The sequence below is a fragment of the Phodopus roborovskii genome, unplaced genomic scaffold (genome assembly GCF_943737965.1).
Source record: "Phodopus roborovskii unplaced genomic scaffold, PHOROB, whole genome shotgun sequence".
Lineage (NCBI taxonomy): Eukaryota > Metazoa > Chordata > Mammalia > Rodentia > Cricetidae > Phodopus > Phodopus roborovskii.
Window position 1 is genome coordinate 17,369,745 of NW_026126558.1, and position 18,885 is coordinate 17,388,629.

The following is an 18,885-nucleotide window of genomic DNA, read 5'->3' on the forward strand; positions in this document are numbered from 1 at the left end:
TCCCCTGTCTATTACCCAGTTTCCCCAACTAAGTATCTCTGACCTTCAGAAATGATGCTTTTAGAAAAAATTCAGGCCTACTACAAAACAAGGCAATTCTTGTGCTGCCAAGTTTCTCTGTCTTCATATATTAAGGTTTACAGAGCCCACATTGTTGAGTCTGAATTAAAATATCAACAAACCCCATTGAAACTGTCTAAGAAGAAAAAGTTTGAATTGTTCCAGGCAAGAACTTTGAATCTAGTACTGAACACTCTAAAGCCACCCCCATTATTTTGGGGGGGGTCTTTACTAACTTCTCTGTCTGCTATTTTTAAAGTTAATTAATTAATTAATTCTGGCTTCCTGGTGTCTTTTTTTTTTTTTTTTTTTTTTTTTTGAGCACCTACAGAATGTAAATAGCCCTGCAGTGGGTGCTTGTTTTCCTGTTAGGATTTTGGATCAAGATCTCTGTGCCATTTGTTATCCTTTTATTTCTTACAGATGCTGATTCATGTAATTGTGGGCATGATGTAATTTAAAGTCTCTGCAAATTACCAATAACCCAAATATGATGTGCTCTGCAACTGTAGGCTTCCACTCTCCAGGGTCCCTGTTAGTCACATCTTGTCATCTCCCCTAGAAATCAAGGAGGTGGAAAAGCAAGCGGGAAGGATCGGACTCTGGCAATCGACCCATTAAGGCTGCTGGGAAGGTCATCATTCAGGATGTTTCCTGCCTCCTTCCTGTTCATAAGTCACTGGGAGAGCTGTACATGTAAGTCTGAGATTATAGGTACACAGAGCTTGTCCTTAGGGTCTGTAGATCTTTTTAAAGTTTTAGACACTTTGGGGAAACAGTGTTAGCTTTTTGTTGGTGGCTAACAAACTGCAGCTTATTACTCCACTGTTTCTGTAGGTCAGGAAACCAGCTTCAGTGAGCTCCCCTTGCCCAGGATCTCAACTAACTGAAAGCATGACCTTGGCCTAGCATGGTCTCTTCCAGTGCTTAGGGTCTAGCAAGCCAGTTTAGGTAGCTGAATTCAGACCCTGACAGCTGTAGAGCACTTGGCATATTCATCTTTGAGACCAGCGTAAGTGGCCCACACAAACGTCTCTTTTTGAAGGTCCTGTCTGACTTAGGCAACATGGAATATTTTGCCTTTTGGCAGACTCCAGGTTAAGTGCTTAATACAATAATCATGAAAGTGAGTCCCCGGGGATTCTGGGAACCATCTGAGAATTCTGCCTCCCACACTGTCTTAGTTAAGGGTTTATTGCCATGAAGAGACATCATAACCATGGCAACTCTTTTGTTGTTTTTTTGTTTGTTTGGGACAGGGTTTCTCTGTGGCTTTGGACTAGCTCTGTAGACCAGGCTGGCCTTGAACTCACAGAGATCTGCCTGCCTCTGCTTCCCAAGTGCTGGGAAGCATGGCAGCACACAGGCAGACATGGTGCTGGAGAAGGAGCTGAGAGTTCAACATCTTGATCTGCAGGCAGCAGGAAGTGAACTGGCTTGAATGTCTGAGACCTCAAAGCCCATCCCCTAGTGACACACTTCCTCCAATAAGGCCACACCTCCTGATAGGGCCACTCCCTATGGACCGAGTGTTCAAACATATGAGTCTATGAGGGCCCCTCCTATTCAAACCACCACACACACCCAATATGTAAAGCAGCTCAAAGCAGAATTATTTTGAAGGGCCTTAGGAGCGAAGTGACCAGCACATGGAGGCTGGCATATAGGTCCCTAAGACCTCTTGAACTTGAGCACATAACAACGTGTTTTCTTTTGTAGTATACTCACTGCATGATACTTTTTATGTGGACATCACAGTTTTCATATATTTAAATCTCAAACCTTGGGAACTTAACAGAAAAGCTAGTGGCAAATTAGTGTTTTTCTTACTGCCCCCTCCTCATCTGAAAGTGATGGGCGACACCCCACCCAGGTGGGAACTCACAGCCCGATAGCACCAGCACTAACTAATCCTTCTCTCCCTGTCAGATTTGAGTGACAACCAAAGAGGCACTTTCTAGTCAGGAGGAATTCTTGAGAAATTAAAGTAGAAACTTTCTTAATCTTTTTGCTTTAATTTCAGATTGAATGTGAACGATACTCAGGAGACATGTCAGAAGAACGCGGCTTCTGCCATGCTTGTTGGAAGGAAGGATCTCGTCCAGGTACTGTAAATCCCTGATGGTGATGTTCTGGCCTTGTTTCTTAGAAGTTAGTGACATTTACAGGGTATGCCCTTATTTTGAAGTTTCAGAGCAGTTTCCTAAACTATGTATGTTTATATTTCAGTACCACAGTGATTGTTGTATGCCTAAATTTGAGTGTCTGTGCCTTTGCCATTTCACCTCAATTATTTATTTATTTTTTAAAGACTTATTTGGTATGTATATAATGTTCTGTCTGCATGTATGCCAAAAGAGGGCACCAGATCTCATTACAGATGGTTGTGAGCCACCATGTGGTTGCTGGGAATTAAACTCAGGACCTCTGGAAGATCAGGCAGTGTTCTTAACCTCTGAGCCATCCCTCCAGCCCCCCTCAATTATTTTTTTAAAAAACTTAAAATAATTTTCATAAGAAGGTTTGCCAGAGTGTTCTTCTAGGTAGAGATATTCAATTTTTAAGATATGACTTCATGGGGCTGGAGAGATGGCTTAGTAGTTAAGAGCACTGGCTGCTTTTATAGAGGGCTCTGGTCCAATTCCCTGCACCCACGTAGTGACTCACAACCTTTTGTAACTCCAGTCCCAGGGAATCTGACTCCCTCTTGCCACCTCTTCTGGCACCAGGCATGTGCATGATCCGCATAACATACATGCAGGCAAAACACTCACACACATAAAATATTAACAAAAAGTTAAAAGTAAAACATGTCAATGTCAGATTCCGTCATCTCTGTAGCTCCCCTGTGTTGTTCTCTGAACCCTTTTACTGAGATACAGTCTGCATACCATGCAGCCTGCTCGTTTAAAATGTACCAGTTGGTAATTTCTAGTCTTGTCAGAGTATGCGGTTGTCATTGGAACCATTCAGTACATTTCCATCACATAGAAGAAACTCCTTGTCTTTTTTAGTCCGTTCTTCCCATCAGCCCTGGGTGACCACCAGTCAAGTTACATCTTTATTTCTTTCTGTTCTGTAGTGTGATGGATAGACCAACCTTGGGAAATTGCTAACAGTTGTTCCCAACAGCTCAGTGTTTTTCCTCATGACTAAATGAATCAATACTTCCCAAGGCCTTCCCTCGATTTTCATTTGATTAAAAACATCCCTAAGATTTCCATTCATCATGTAATAAACATCATAACGTCTCTCCCTGAAGCCCTTTAAAGGAAAGCTCTCTCATGGATTTAATCTGTTTCCGCCAGTCCTACCCACCCACCCAAACTCTATGAACACTAAGAATGCAAAATGAGGTAATAGGAACAGTGTGGAATTTATAGTGGGAGGCTGAGTCTGCTCGGAGTCCCAGGGAATGGCTTTTAAGAACCCAAAGCGTTTCCGCATGAGGTTGGTGAGATTGGTGAATGTAAAGGCTGGCCTGAGCAAAGTTCTCTTTCTAAACTAAGTTTTCTTTGTGTGTTCTCTCTTCCTCTTCTTTATTCTCTTTTCCTCATCTCCTCTCTCCCCTCCCCTACGCCTTTCTCTTTTCTCCTTCCCCAACTCTCTCCCCGGTGCTTTTCTGGCAGACTGGTTTGGAAGGCTAGGCCAGTCTGAGTGAACTGGGGGGACTCTTGTCTTCAGACAGACTCTGCTTGACTCTGGGCCTTAACACTCTCTTGTGTGTGATCCCTAAACCTCAGGCCCCTTGCTATAAAATGGAGAAATACTTCTAAATTCATTAGGAACTAATGGAGTAAAGCTTGTGAATTCTCCTAGCTGTTGGGCCATTGGAAACGCCTGCTCTATGGCACTTTTCCACTGCTCTTCTGTGATTGTCATTGTAATCTGATAATGTTTAAAGACAAAAGTAGCATGAGTGACAGTGAGTGCTTGAAGAATGTTGCTGTGTTACTTCGTGCCCTTGATAAAGGTGTGCTTACTGTTCTGTGTCTCTCACATTTACCAGAGAAGTAAATGTCAGGGACATGCTTCTGTTGGAGGCTTTAGGAGATGTGTGTTTAGGGAGAACCTAACACAGTTATCAGCAAGGTAGAAAGCCCATCCTGCCCCAGAAAGTCACTAGCTTCTTTGAGCCTCTGTTGACCTGGGTAGTTTATTACAGCAGTGGGTGTAAACTGTATGTCCCTCCTTGGAGCAATACTTGTATGTCAGTTTCAGTGTGTTGCCCTCATGCTATTGATTTTGCATAACTGTTTGCTTTTCATCATTTTTATCTACTTGCTCATCTCAAATTATAGGCTTGATTCACAGTTTGTGTGTTCTTCCTTTTGGGTTTAGAATAGTGTGTTCCAGTTAGTGTGTGTTCCAGTTAGTGGGTACAATGACTGCATCGCTTTTTCAAAATCAAATAAAACAGAAGAGATTTTCCAAAAGCACCACTCAATTTTTTGAAAGTCTCAAGGGTTGGGGCTCTTTCTGATGGGCAGTGAAGGCTTTGTTTGGGTTTAACAGACACTGTGCGGACATTTGTTTGGTGAGTCTAAGTTCCCATGTGGGTTGAAGCTAGATTTTGTGTCAATATAAAGAAAGCCAAAGTTCTTTAGCTTTAAGAGTATACTGAAACTTTTTTAATGGAGGCAACTAAGTTTTTCATTCCTTGAGCAAAGAACAAGTCTTCAGTGGTTTGTAGACTGCTCTGTTTGCTCTCTACTGATCCAGTTCTCCAGTGAAGCATCAAAAAGGCCAGGAGTAATGAAGAAAATGGCCCCTGAAAATTGTAGTACTGTGTTATTTCTGTGAAGTGTGCTTAATGAAAGGTTTTTCTTACTTGTTTTAGTAATGGGGTTTTGTCGTGTAGTCTAGGCTATTGTAGAACTCACTGTGTAGCCTCCCACCGCACCTCCCCATCCTGTCCCACCCTACCCCACCTCACGGAGCCTTGCCTGGCCTCTCCAGATCTCAGTAGTCTCAGGCCGGAGTCAGGTGTTTGACTTTAATGAGTTCTAAGGCTAATGTTTCTCAACTGTACTGTGTACTCCATCATTGAGGATCTGTTACAGTATCAGTTTGGTCCCTCTCAGTCTGGGTGGGGCCTAGAATTGTGTGCCCCAGGATTTTGCCACCCTTGTGGTGGGTGAGGTTGTAGTTTATAGGAGGTAGGTGGGGCTCCTTTACAGTTTCTGTTCATCTCTTCGGTGGTTTGAATTTGAGCTTCTTTCTTTGGTCTGTACAGGTTTGGTCGCTGGCCACGGTAGCTACAGATCTTTGCCTCGGTCCGAAGTCTGACCCAGATTTGGAAACACCTTGGGCTCGACATCCATTTGGGCGACAGCTGCTGGAGTCCCTGTAGGTTCTGGGAGCTAAAAGTGAGGAAAATGAGTGAAGTGATTTTAGTTCTCTAAACACATTCAATGTTGCTGCCTCGGTGAGGGGCACAGAGGCCAGAGGGCTGAAGGGGAACAAGGCTTTTTGCTTTCAGCACAGAAACAGCCTCTGTGCAGAATGAACTCTGACAACATGAGGCATTAAATAATATTTGCCACTCATGAGACTTTGAAACCCTTAATAGTCAGTCTGTGTACTTTAGTCCATCCCTCACAGATCTGGGCACACAGGCCTTTGGGTTCTGGATATGATAAGTTTCTCCATGGTGCTGTGTGGTTTGGCCTCTGGGAAAAGGGATAGAACTGTGTGTTGGTGTTCACATTCTCCCATCACTAGGACCCTGTTAGACAGCTCATAAAAGTACCAGATTTCTGTCTGGCCTACCACTCTGAAATACAGCAAGTCAGACTATATAAAATAATGTTCCAATAAGTAAGCCACTCATACTCCTCACAGTGAGGTTCCAGGCTGGACAGAGAAACCCCACTGCTCCACATTGAGGGTTGCTTTTCTGCTGGTTGAGGTCAGACCTGGGCCACCTGATCATGCTCTCACTGCCTCGTCCTTAAGGCATGGCTTATAAAGCTTGCTCTATATAAACCTCAAGACAGAATTCTTCTTAATTCCTAAACTCATGAAATAGCATGGTGGTCCCGAAAGATAAAGGAGTGAGAACCTAAGGAAGACATGTATAGGCTGACCACAAAACGGGATTCTTCCTGTAGCTGGGGAGAGTGAGAGAGTGTGGACCACCGCTCTCAGATGCTAGCTCAGTCAGTCTGCTGGGTGGGTTCTGGAGAAGTTGTGTTATGTTAGAGCCCATGCCTGAGTGCCAACTGGAAGCCTTCAGGTTGGTGTTTAGGTTGTCAGTAACATTCTGGAAAATTTTTTGCCAAAGCAAATGGGGCCAGTGTCATAGTGGGTGAGACTTTGGATCTTTAGAAGTCTGTGTTCCGGACAAGGTCAGAGGAAGGATGGAAAATGCCCTAGCCTAGCCCGCAGTAGTAGTGTTACGGCTGGTAACTGTCCTTCCTCCATCCCTCCTCATGGCTTGTTTTTTCTCCTCTTGTTTTACAGATTGGCTCACTATTGCCAGCTCCGAGATGTCCAGACCTTGGCTATGCTCTGCAGTGTGTTTGAAGCCCAGTCCCGGCCTCAGGGGTTACCAAACCCTTTTGGGCCTTTCCCTAACCGTTCTTCTAATCTTATGGTATCCCACAGTCGATATGTAAGTTCATGGTTTCCCTTTGAGGTCTGTTTTCCCCTCAAAAATAACTTTGAAATGGGACTGTGTTTGATGCTAGTGTGTGTTCCTCTTCCCTTCTAGCCCAGCTTTACCTCCTCGGGGTCCTGCTCCAGCATGTCAGACCCAGGGTTCAACACCGGTGGCTGGAACATAGGTTGGTGAGGGAGTGACACAGCGCTTGCTGGACTCTGGAAGTTTAGTTGGTGCACATTCTCCATGTTCTTCTTTGGTCATTTCTTTCCATTTAGCTTGCAGGGGCGGTATTGGCAGCAAGGCCTGGCCTTGCATGTTAAATGCACTAGTGTCTGGGAGGGTTTTATGCTACTCTGAGTTGCTTGAAAAGCTGCAGTAGTACTTGTCCCATTCACCATAAAACCCAACCCCTGTCTGTCCTCTTCCACAGTCCTCCTCACCCCCTTCCCATTATCATCTGCCACTTCCCATTAGCCATTTCTTCCCATGATTCCTTTTAGTGGAAAGAATTAAAACAGCCTGATGACCAGGTGGCATTAGGGTTTGTTTCGTGAGGTAAATATCTGTGTGATTCCTAGATTAATTTTTTTTATTTAAAGAATAATCTTAATTTTATTGATTATAAAAATAGAACATGAGCCAGGTGTAGTAATATATACCTGCAATCCCAACTTCTCAGGAATCTTAGAAAATATTCCCAGCACTCAGGAAGTGAAGGAAAGAGGATTGGGAAGTTTAAGGCTCCCCTGAGCTACATAGAGCGATCAGTCTACACACACACACACACACCCCACCTGAGAAATGCATATTTATAAATACATATATAAATATAAATACATATATAAATATAGGTATATATGTATGTATATGCACATATATGTTACATGTCCTGTAAAGGAGAACAAACAGAAAGTATCAGGAAAAAAAGTCATGATTGATATCTCCGTGTCTCCTTCTTAATAACATCTGTTAATATTTCAGAACATTTTCTTCCTCTCCCCCTCTCTTGTGTGTGTATGGGTGGGTAGTTATTTGATTTATGCTGTTTTGTATCTGCTTTTAATTTTATCATGAGCATTCTCTCGTGTCATTTAGCATTTTATAACGAATTGCTGCATCGCATCCTACTATATCATTAAGCCATAATTTGCTTAGCTATGGGGTGTACTTAATTACCAGGTTCTCTTGGTGATAAATACCTGGACAAAGAGGTATACCTAGGAAAGAGTAGTATAGGATTTCATGTATTGGAGTCTTCAGTTTTGCGTGTTTTGCTTCCAGGTAATCAAGTGGACACACACTGTGGGGTGGGAGGGGCTTCCTATTTCCTGTGCCTACTCTGACTGCCATCCTCCCTTCTCTTTTGCTTTTCTTTAGCAGGAAGAGAGACAGAACACATGTCTTCACCTTGGGGAGAGTCTTCGCCAGAAGAACTGCGCTTTGGGAGCCTAACCTACAGTGACCCCCGTGAGCGGGAACGAGACCAGCATGATAAAAACAAAAGGTAACCGGCCGCCTTCCCCGACTACAGCTGCAGAATTCAGGGCTTCAAAGTCAGAGTCAGGCTTTGAAAGGTGGTGTTTAATGTTAAATGACATTAGGTATTGAGCGTGCTTTTCTCTTAAAGGAGTTGACAGGGAACCTTTTGGGTTTATCCAGGCTTCTGGACCCTGCCAATACCCAGCAGTTTGATGATTTTAAGAAGTGCTACGGAGAGATCCTCTACCGCTGGGGTCTGAGAGAGAAACGTGCAGAAGTGCTGAAGTTTGTGTCCTGCCCTCCTGACCCTCACAAAGGGATCGGTGAATATGGATGCTCTTCTTTTCCTGTCACTGTCGGGAAGGGAGGGCTTGTGCTCTGATTTGCCGGTGACCTTAGATTTGGAAGGTTTACAGGTTTGCTTCTCGTTTACAGCAGAAGACTCTGAAGCTCTGAGTCTTGTCTAAGCTTCTAAAACCTTGTATTTCACAACAAGATTCACTTTCTATCACAATAGCACTGTCTTAACATAGCAGATGATTATCCATTCGTTCAGCTACAGTATTATCAACTGTGGTAGGCACCATGGAGCCCATGGCAGAGTAGAAGGGAAAGCTAATCAATTAAAAATTGTGGCAACTATACTGTAGCTGGAGGGATGGCTGAGTCCAGGTCCCACTGCTCACATGGTGGTTCACATTGGTTTATAGCTCCACCTGGAGGATCTGAAGCCCTCTTCAGGCCTCTGTGCACACTGCATACATTTGATGTGCAAACATACATGCAGGCAGAACATCCATACACATCAAATAAAATTTATTTATTAAAAAATGGATACACTCAGGAGCTGGAGAGATGGCTCAGGGGTTAAGAGCACTGGCTGCTCTTCCAGAGGTCCTGTGTTCAATTCCCAGCAACCACATAATGTGCTCTGGTGCCCTCTTCTGGCATATGCAGATAGAGCACTTATATACATAGAAAATACATAAATCTTCAAAGACAGGGGAAAAAAGACTAACCTAAAAAAAAAAAAAAAAAAAAAAAAAAAAGGTAGACTCAGTGTCATTTGCTAATAAATGGGTAGGACTGAGGAACAGAAAGACAGCTAAGTTGTGGTGATTCCTGGTTTTAAGCTGTGGTGATTCTTGGTTTTCCAGTTAATGTGCTGAGAGCAGTGACTGAAGATAGAAACAAACAGAACACTGTGTGTGTGTGTGTGTGTGTGTGTGTGATGAGATGGCAGTCTGGTTTTGTGTGTGTGTGTGTGTGTGTGTAAAAGATGGCGGTCTGGGCAATTACACAGTTAGTCAGATGGGAATCTGGTTCTCAGGAGAGGTTGTATTCAGCTGGTAATTTGGGGATCTTCACTCTAAAGTTGGTATGTAAGCCTATCAGAGTGTGTGTATTATCCAGGCATAGTGGCACACCTTTCTTTAAGCCCAGCACTAAGGAGGAAGAGTCAGGGGAATGGGATCTCTATGAGTTTGAGGCCATCTAGGGGATATGTAGTGAGACCTTATCTGAGTGCATTTATCTGGGAGCTGAGGATGGAAAGGAAGAATAACCTGCTCTGGTCCAGCTGGACCTTGAGAGAAATGGGCGCTTAGAGTTGCATCCAAGAGGAGGATGGAGAGCCAGGATGGGATACCAGTGAGAAGCCAGCCTGTGCCATGGAAGAAAGGAAGCAGGGACTTACTTATGGGAAGAAAATGAACGACTTGCAGATGAAGTACACCAATCACACAGTTCCCTTTCTCCCTCAGACCTCAGCAAGCAAGGTGTTACTTGCACAAGAATTAGTAATATTGACAATCAAACTTTGGAGTTGGGAAATGGATAGGTTATTCATAGATGACTTGCAAGGCCTGAGCAAACCAAACCCTGAACTTTAGTCAGGAAAATAGGCAGAACCTTGCCATGGTTTAGGAATCAGGGGCAGAGGCTCAAAGATGAAATTTAAAAGCTGGTCTTGTTTGATGGCCCTTGGAGGATGCTTGAGTTTCGTCTCCTAGTTTATAGAACAGGTCATGACCCCAAGAGAAAACTGTAAGCTTGTTCTGCAGAGAAGAGACAAGCATTTGCAGATTGGGTGGGTCCACCTACAATAATGAATGCAGAAAGACTGGCACCCAGGGGAGACCTAGAAGCTCCCAGAAAAGAGTTCCAGTATAAAGGGTGAGGAAGGTGGATGGCATCAACTCTGAGGATTGACCCTGGCAACTAGGTGAGCAGACAGCAGATGCTCCAGAAACCCCAGGAAAAGAATTTCTAACCTGGAATTCTGAACCCATTATCAGCCATGTACAAAGTAGACTTTGAGGGTACCTAAGAAACAGGCTAGACTTAGTTCAGGAACTGAAAGAATCTGAGTGTTGATGGAGAGCACTCGCTGTGACAGACCTAGGGATGGACCAGTGCAGACGGGACAGGTACTCTAGGAGCCTTGCCTTCAAGGAGAGACAGTTGAGGAAAAAAAAAGCATTGAATGTATTTCACTGTTAAGTATATTTATAGAAGACAAAGACATTTGAGGGAGAGTTTGGAGATGAATTATTGATAAGTACATAACAAACTAAGCGAATGAAAGAATAAGGCAGTTACTAATTCTGGGAAAAACAAAATGTGCAAGAAAGGAAAAGTGTCATAGAACATGGCTTGAATAATGTTTGCTTAGGTAAATAATGTGTGAGCCAAATGTGGTCTAGCCAAAACAGAGCTGGGGAGATGGAACCAGGTGGTACTGTGTATGATGAGGAGACTGGAGGAGAGGAGGAGCTTCTGCTCTGGGAAGCCACTAGACAGTGCTTGAATATGGTACTTAAGAATTAGTTTTGTGTCAGGCATGGTGGTACAAATCTCTAATCCCAGCACTTGGAATGCAGAGGCTGGTGGGTCTCTGAGTTCTAGACCAGCCTGGAGTAAGTTCCCACCCTGTCTCAAAAAAAACAAAGACAGAGCAGAAATGTAATAGCTTTGTGTTCACCTTGACTGCATAGATACTATGACTGGAAGGATCTATAGATAAGGTTAGCATGGCCCTGCCCAAGGAAGACATAGAATCCTGAAGTATTTACTGTTTTGGTTTTGGTTTTGCAAGGAGGCATTTAGGGGGTGTTTGGGGGCTGAGGCTGTATCTCTCTACATAGCTCTGGCTATCCTGGAACTCACTATGTAGAACAGACTAGTCTTGAACTCACAGAGATCTACCTGCCTCTGCTTTCAAAGTGCTGGGGTTACAGGTGTATGTACCCCACATGGCTGTGTTTCCTGTTTTCAGTCAATAATATATCATGGAGCTGCTTGAACACCAATGTTTATTATAGAATGATTGATAATAGCTAAGTTATGGGCCCAGCCTATGTGTCCATCAGCAGAGGAGTTGGTAAAGGAATTGTATTGAACCATCAAGAACGAACATGTGTCATTTGCAGGAAAAGGATGCAACTGGAGATTGTCCTTTTAAGTGAACTAATTCCATTTCAAAAAACAAGTGTCACATGCTGACTCTGACTTGCGGATTGTAGATTTTAATGCACATAAAGTCATGTGTGTATATGCTAGAACAATAGAAATGGGGTGGGAGGAAAGGGAAGGGAGGGTGTATGGGGTGGGGCAGGTTTGAAGTGCATTCTATCTTCATAACTTCCTTATGACACAGACTCATTTGCAATGAGTATGGAGCTTGCTTTATAAAGCAGACTCAGACATGAGACAGGAAAAGGGAAAGGTGGCATGAGTGGGTAAGATTTCCTCTAGGGAATGGCAGGGAATGCTTGGGTTTTGATAAAATGCATAAATTTGTTTGACTCTGTATGTTGCATGTGTCTCTAGTTTCCACTTGAAAAAACAAACCAGAGCAACATTTGTTTTTTTTTTTTTTTTTTTTTTTTTTTTTGCATATAGAGTATTTTTTATTTAATTTTATATAACAAAGTCCAATTAAATGAAAACAAACATTTATACACAATATTTGGGAATTTGGGCGTCGTTCTTTCCAAACTACTTCCTGCTGGTAAGGGGCGCTGTCTTGGGGGATTCGAAGAAGATTCAGATATCCTAGCTGTAGTCTGTAGGGCTGTTTTGTCCAGCTGTTTGGAATGTAGGATCAGCTTGTACTCTGTTTCAGGCGGTCTGGTGTGATCAAACCACATTAGTCTGGAAGGAATCCACATCTTTTCATTTTCTGTGGAAACAAAAATAGAAATACTTTTCCCCAGTAACTTGTTCTTCAACTTAAATTTTGGAGTCAAAGCGTTTTTTTTTTTTTTTTTTTATTTTACATGTCGATCCCAGTTCCCTCTCCCTCCCTCCCTCCCTCCCCCCAAGCCCTCCCTCCCTCCTTCCCTCCCTTTTGCTCTCTCTACCCTCTCCCATGCACTCTAAACACCCTCCCCTCCCAACCCCCCACCACAATACAATATGTAGGGGAATGCCATCCAGTTGGGGTCATGTAGATCTGACAGGTCCTGTGAAGTAGGGACTAGGGCTTCTCTCCTATCTCTAGAATAAGGCAGTTATCCCTCCATGGGGGATATGTTTGCAAAGTCCTTTTGTGCACCAGGGATACATCCTGGCTCCACTGTCTGAGGTCTCTTAGACTGCAGAGCAACATTTGTAAGTGTAGACAATAAATAACAAAGTTATTTATGTATACATGCTTGAAGAAATACAAAGACACAAAATTCCATTTTGACAATGTATTTCTTTCCAGAGCATTTAAATACAGGAGAGTAAATCAGGAAGAGATTAATGATAGCCTAGAACAATTTGTCTTTTAAAATTAGTTTCTAGGAAAACTCTGAGTTATGGAGATATGGAACTGATGTATCAGCCATCAGTCAGCCAAACCCTTGTTGACATCTCCTGCTCCAAAGCACAATGCAGGACTTTGCAGGTGACACAAAGAAATAGATGTGGGTGGTGTACGTGCGTGCATGAAATCCATAGGGCCTGCAATGTAAGACAGATCAGTGACAGTCAAAAATTATTATTGCCAGGTGTGGGAATACACACCTGTAATCCTAGAACTTGGGAGGTAGAAGCAGAAGGATCAGGAACTCAAGGTCAGCATCCGCTGCTTATCAGTTTGACAGCACGTTGGTCAACAGGAGACCCTGCCTCCAAAGGTTAAAAAAAAAAAAAACAAGACAAGACAAAAACCCTAACAAACAAAAGCAGAATTAATGTACATCCTAGTACCAGTCAAAAGAATATCACAGGATTGTAGAAAGGGAGCAGGAGGGTTATGAAAGAGACTTACAGACAAAAAACATTAAGTGGTGAGTGCAGACATAGAGAGGAATCAGTCCAGCTGAACTTGGAGGAACTGCTCGGGCTCAGGGCACAGAATATAGCAAACGTTAGAAGGAAAGTGCCCTCTAGGCTCCCAAGACAACGTTTCCTCTCTATTCTATCTGTAAGAGTCACCAGATCTGAAGACACCAAACAAAATCCAACAGCTCAGCCAAATGTGATAGCATATAGCTGTGCCACAGTGCCTTGACATCTGCAAAGTGTGAGGAGTCTGAGACCAGCCTTTATTCTATAGATTCTATAGCAAGATCAGGGTCTGTTCAGAAGAGACAGATGCAACAGGAAATGGGGAGAGGCACTAAAGGTGAGTTTGTTTCTTAGGGTTACTTCCTTCCCTAAATATTCAGATCTGCCCACATAAGTTTCCTTAAATAAATTATTAATTTTTATTTAGTTATATTTTAAAACTCTGGTTCTTTAAGATTAAAAAATTATGTGTATATACCCTCTTGGGTTTATGCACAGCACATGTAGGAGCCCATGGAGGCTATAGGAGGCCATCAGATCCCCTGAAACTGGAGTTACAGGCGACTGTAAGCCTCCATGTGGGGGCTGAGAACAAACCCAGTCCTCATAATCACTGAGCCATCTCTCCAACACTCCCCTAAATAATACCTTTTCATTAAAAGAAAAGGCGGAAGCTGGCAAGATGGCTTAGTGTGTAAAGGTGCTTGACAACCTGAGTTCTAGTCACTTTCTGGATCTGCATGGTGGAAAGAAAGAACCAAACCAGGAATTGTCTTCTGACCCATACTGTAGCATGTGTGCACCAGTGCACATATACCCAAAACAAGTAAATGTAATATGAAAACCAAAGCTATTTTAAAGCAGTAAAAGGCAGTTTGCATGATACATGACCGTCATTTGGGGCGGTTTTATAGATGTGGTAATTCCATATATGATTGTTTGCTATAGTCTTCTCATCCTTATGTTTCCCCATGCTGTACATCTTATAACCTGTACCAAGAACTATTATTGGATCATTTTCTCCTGAGTCCTAGAGGGCTAACTGTAGTAAGATAGCATTGAAGCATGTTTATTTCAGTGTATCTAAGTATAACTTAAGAAGGATAGAGATAGAGAAAGGAAATCAAAATTTCTTTCTTTATAGTTTTGATTTTATTTTCTTTTATGTCCACAAGTGTTTTGCCTGTGTGTATATGTGCAGTTTTAGCCACCATGTAGGTGCTGGGGACCAGACCCAGGTCCTTGGAAAGACAGCAAGTGCTCACACTGCTGAGCCATCTCTCCAGCTCCAGTTGTCCCTACTGTCTGAAGGAAGGAGAGGTGCCACCGACCTCCAGAAATCTGGAGTAGTGGTAGTGAAGATGAAGAGGTTCCCCTGCCCCACTTAAAGGCTTCTGTTTGCTTAGAGAAGTTAGAAGGGAGGACAGCAGGCAACAGACAACAGCAAAGGTGTGTGGGAGAAATTTGCAGTGTGGCAGAGATCCTAGGTAGCAGCTCGAGGAAGCGAGGAGAAGCAGGGTTATACTGTGCCTGGGCTCTTCTCTACCCATGAGTGAAGTCACACACGCTTCTCAGTGGGGAGCCTTCAGGGTGGCTTTGCTCCCAGGGCAGATGTGCAGTGGGCCGGTATATGGCTAAGTCATGGTGGTGTCAGGAAGGGGAAAGGATCTGAGTATATTTGCAAGCAGGAATGTGAAATTAGTTCAGGTGCTCCAGGTTGGCCAAAGAAGAACAAGCAATCAAAAAAGGCAGTTTACTGCTCAGCTAGTAAGATAACCACTTTTAAGAAGGTAAAAGCCACCAGCTTTCACCTAAGTGTTTTTTGAGTCCTTCGTTCTTTCTACAAGGAGTGGTAAAGGCATCAGATGCAGTGACCCTCTTGTAGAGTGCGAGGTTTCCCACAGGACCTCAGAGAAAGGATGCTGTCTGTGCTCTGCCCTCATTCTAGCAGTAAAGACAGCTCCCAGTTAGTAGACATATCTAGATTGTAGGGTGTTCTGTTATTTAAAAAAAGAAATTTGGCCTTACGGGCCTGGTGGTGCATACCTTTAATCCCAGCACTCAGGAGGCAGAGCACGCAGATCTCTGGCTATCCTTGTCTGCAAAGCAAATTCCAGGACAGCCAGAGCATCTCAGAGAAACCTTGTCTTGAAAAAAGAGAGAGAGGGAGGGAGGGGAGGTTGAAGAGATGCCCCAGTCAGTAAAATGCCTACCACATAAGCGAGTTCGTATCTGGAACACTCAAATTAAAATCCGGTGTGATGACACTCATCTATAATTCTATAACCGGGACTGAGGAAGATGGGATCCCTGCTTGCCAGGCAGCCAGTCTAGCCACTGACACCTGATACTGACATCTGCTCTCAACATATACAGCTGCACATACACCTGTACACACATGCTGCACACACATGCATGAAAATAAAAAGAAGAGCAGAACTGAGCTATAGCTCAGAGTGTTTGCCCATCATGTAGTCAGCCCCTGGTTCCATCCATCCCTAGCACCACATAAAACTAGGCATGGTGGTTTTTGCTTATAATCCCAGCACTCAGAAGGATAAGGAGTTGAAGATCATCCATCCTCAGCTACGTAGTGAGTTCAAGGTCAGCCTTGGCCACACAAGACCCTGCTTCAAAAGAAAAAAGAAATCACTGATCTACTAGAAGCTGACAGACTCCTGGGGGGATAGGTATCTACCAGTCTTCTTTTACTAGGACCAAACTAATGTTGCCTCTTTCCTTGCCCATCTCCACCCATTTACAGAGTTTGGTGTGTACTGTAGCCACTGCCGGAGTGAGGTCCGTGGCACACAATGTGCCATCTGCAAGGGCTTCACGTTCCAGTGTGCCATCTGCCATGTGGCTGTGCGGGGGTCATCCAACTTCTGCCTGACCTGTGGGCATGGTGGCCACACAAGCCACATGATGGAATGGTTTCGGACCCAGGAGGTATGTCCCACTGGATGTGGCTGCCACTGCCTGCTGGAGAGCACCTTCTGAACTTAAGAGGTGATGGTAATGTCCAAAATCCCAGAGGAATCTATAAAATACTGGAGAAGGCTTTGTGCTGGTGATGGTAGAAAGTTCCAGAATCCAGATTATTCCCAATGATTCAGACTGGCACAGCATCTGTTCCACATGAGCCTTTGCCTTCCCTTCTCTATGGCTATCAGGGCATGGATGGTGCTGGACGAAGGAGGGAGAGCACAGAGCTGGCCCTCCTGCACCATCTATTGAGTCCACAGTGGATACTTTCATGGGGGAAAAGCACCTGTTTCCAGAGCCAGCAGCAGCCTTTGAGGTGTTGTTCTTGAACCAGGAATGGGCTCTCCAGATGCCAGTACAAAGATTGCATCAGCTGCAAAAGACAGTCTCCTGAGCCAAAAGACACTGGATGTTAGTGTCTTCGACAAGTGAGCCCATGACATCTGTGACTTTAGAAGCTGGTACCTTTGAGTTAACGAACAGAGGCCTTCTAAAATATAATACTAAAGTGTAATATATGATGTACTTAAAGACTTCTTTTTCCTGGTCCAGGCACTTGAACTTGGGGCCTTGCACATATTAGTGAGCAGCTGTACCACCGAGTTACATTCCCAGCCCCTTAAGGTTTCTTAAGATGTATATATTTTTAAGTTTCTCCTCCATCTGCTTTCCCTTGACTAATAAAGCTTTATACTTGTTTGAGAGAGAGAATAAACGAAGCTGACCGTCTCAGTGGTTCCTTTTGCATTGTACATCTGATTGAAGTTAATTGTTTTGGAAAGGACAAGAATTAGTCCTGTGACTTCTAAAGGAAATGCTGTTTGACTTTGATCATCTGACGGGAGGAAATAGAATCTGACATTAAGGTTCTTCCTAGCCACAAGAGTCTCATAATTATTACTCCTAGCAAAAGGGAAATGAGATTGCATTTCAGCATTGATACCAAAGTCTCCGTCTGCTTCTGGACATGCTCGCTGGGCTCCAGGGGGCCCTTTTTACTTGAACTCCCTTGAAAACTCATCTCAATCCCTCCTTCAGGATTTTTAGTGCGTTCACACATATATACCAGGGAAGAGAATAAAAACAAAAAGCCACTGTACTGAAATTCCTTTCTCTTAGAAATTTAAATTCCTTGGGCCTGTGATTTGGCTCTGTGGGGAAAAGTGCTGCCACTAAGCTTAATAACCTCAGTTTCATCCCCAAGACCCACAGGATGGGAGAACTGACTCACAAAAGTTGTTCTCTGACTTCCACATGTGCACTGCGATGTGTGAATGTACACACAAACACACAGACAAAAATGTAATTTAAAATATAAATCCAGCTGGCCATTGGTGGTGCATGCCTTTAGTCCCAGCACTCGGGAGGCAGAGGCAGGTGGATCTCTATGAGTTCGAGGCCAGACTGATCTACAGAGCTAGTTCCAGGACAATGAGTCCAAATTGATTAACTTGGGAGATGTAAGTAATTTGTGTCATTGGAGTATGGTTGCATGTGTCTGTAATCACTTTGTTGAGACTGAGGTAAGAGGATTGCAAGTTTGAGACCATCCTGGGCTGCCTAGTAAGTTGAAGGTCAGCCTAATTTATATAGCAAGACACTATCTTAAGAACAAACAAGTAATATAAACAAGGTCTGAGGGATAGTTTAGTGATTGAATGCTTGCCTACCATGCATGAGATCATGAGTTCAATCCTCAGCAATACACATACACATACACACATGCACAAATGTGTATACACACACACATACACCCCACCACCAACAACAGCAACAGCAACAGCAAAACACCTACATGTCCCATAATAGAATGTTGTGTATCACTCTGCATATCTTATGATGAAGGATGGGGTTTACCTTTTCCCTGTATTATTGATTGGTCAAGGGACTCTGTGACATAAGCTTGATCTTGAACTATGTGTCAAGTTTGGGTACCAGTGTCTTAGCAGCATGAGCAGCCAGGTGTGCTGGGATGAGGGACAAAGGTGCACGACATCTGGGTTTGTTAGTATTTTACTCTTTTAGCCCTGTCTGTGTTGATGCTGCCATGATGGTGGTCCCAGAACAGGCAGACTTGTGTAGGTGGGTACTAGGTCTGTTGGGTACTCTCTGAATTCATACCACTGTAAAGCTGGTGAAAACACCTGTCCCATTTGAGAATGGGATGCTTTTCTTGTGTGGATTATTTTTGTAAGAGCATTGTCTTCCAAAACAGAAAAACCTTAGTAACTACAAAGCCATTTCAAGTTTAAACATTCTATAGAGAGCTGGAGAGATGGCTCAGTGATTAAGAGCACTGGCTGCTTTTCTAGACGTCCTGGGTTCAATTCCTAGTACCCACATGGCAGCTCATAACCATTTGTGACTCCAGTTCCAGAGGATCTGATGCCTTTTCTGGCCTCTAATAGCATGAGGCATGTATGTGATATGCAGACATATGTGCAGGCAAACACTCATTATGCATAAAATAAAAA

The 18,885-nt window shown here is 43.5% G+C and overlaps 1 protein-coding gene across 4 annotated transcripts in view; it reads left to right on the plus strand.

Annotated features, from left to right (window-relative positions):
- Wdr59 (WD repeat domain 59) overlaps positions 1 to 17,121 on the plus strand; it is a 72,468-nt gene extending 55,347 nt beyond the window's left edge. For 2 of the 4 annotated variants that reach the window (XM_051201745.1, XM_051201747.1), the window contains 8 exons: positions 623 to 756; positions 2,084 to 2,165; positions 5,297 to 5,409; positions 6,526 to 6,676; positions 6,776 to 6,848; positions 8,045 to 8,171; positions 8,327 to 8,469; positions 16,191 to 17,121. In XM_051201745.1, coding sequence (XP_051057702.1) covers positions 623 to 756; positions 2,084 to 2,165; positions 5,297 to 5,409; positions 6,526 to 6,676; positions 6,776 to 6,848; positions 8,045 to 8,171; positions 8,327 to 8,469; positions 16,191 to 16,426 — 1,059 coding nt within the window. In that variant the 3' untranslated portion in view covers positions 16,427 to 17,121. The remainder of the gene's footprint in view (positions 1 to 622; positions 757 to 2,083; positions 2,166 to 5,296; positions 5,410 to 6,525; positions 6,677 to 6,775; positions 6,849 to 8,044; positions 8,172 to 8,326; positions 8,470 to 16,190) is intronic. The other 2 variants (XM_051201746.1, XM_051201748.1) reach the window with 1 other exon arrangement.
- The last annotated feature ends 1,764 nt before the right edge of the window (positions 17,122 to 18,885 follow it).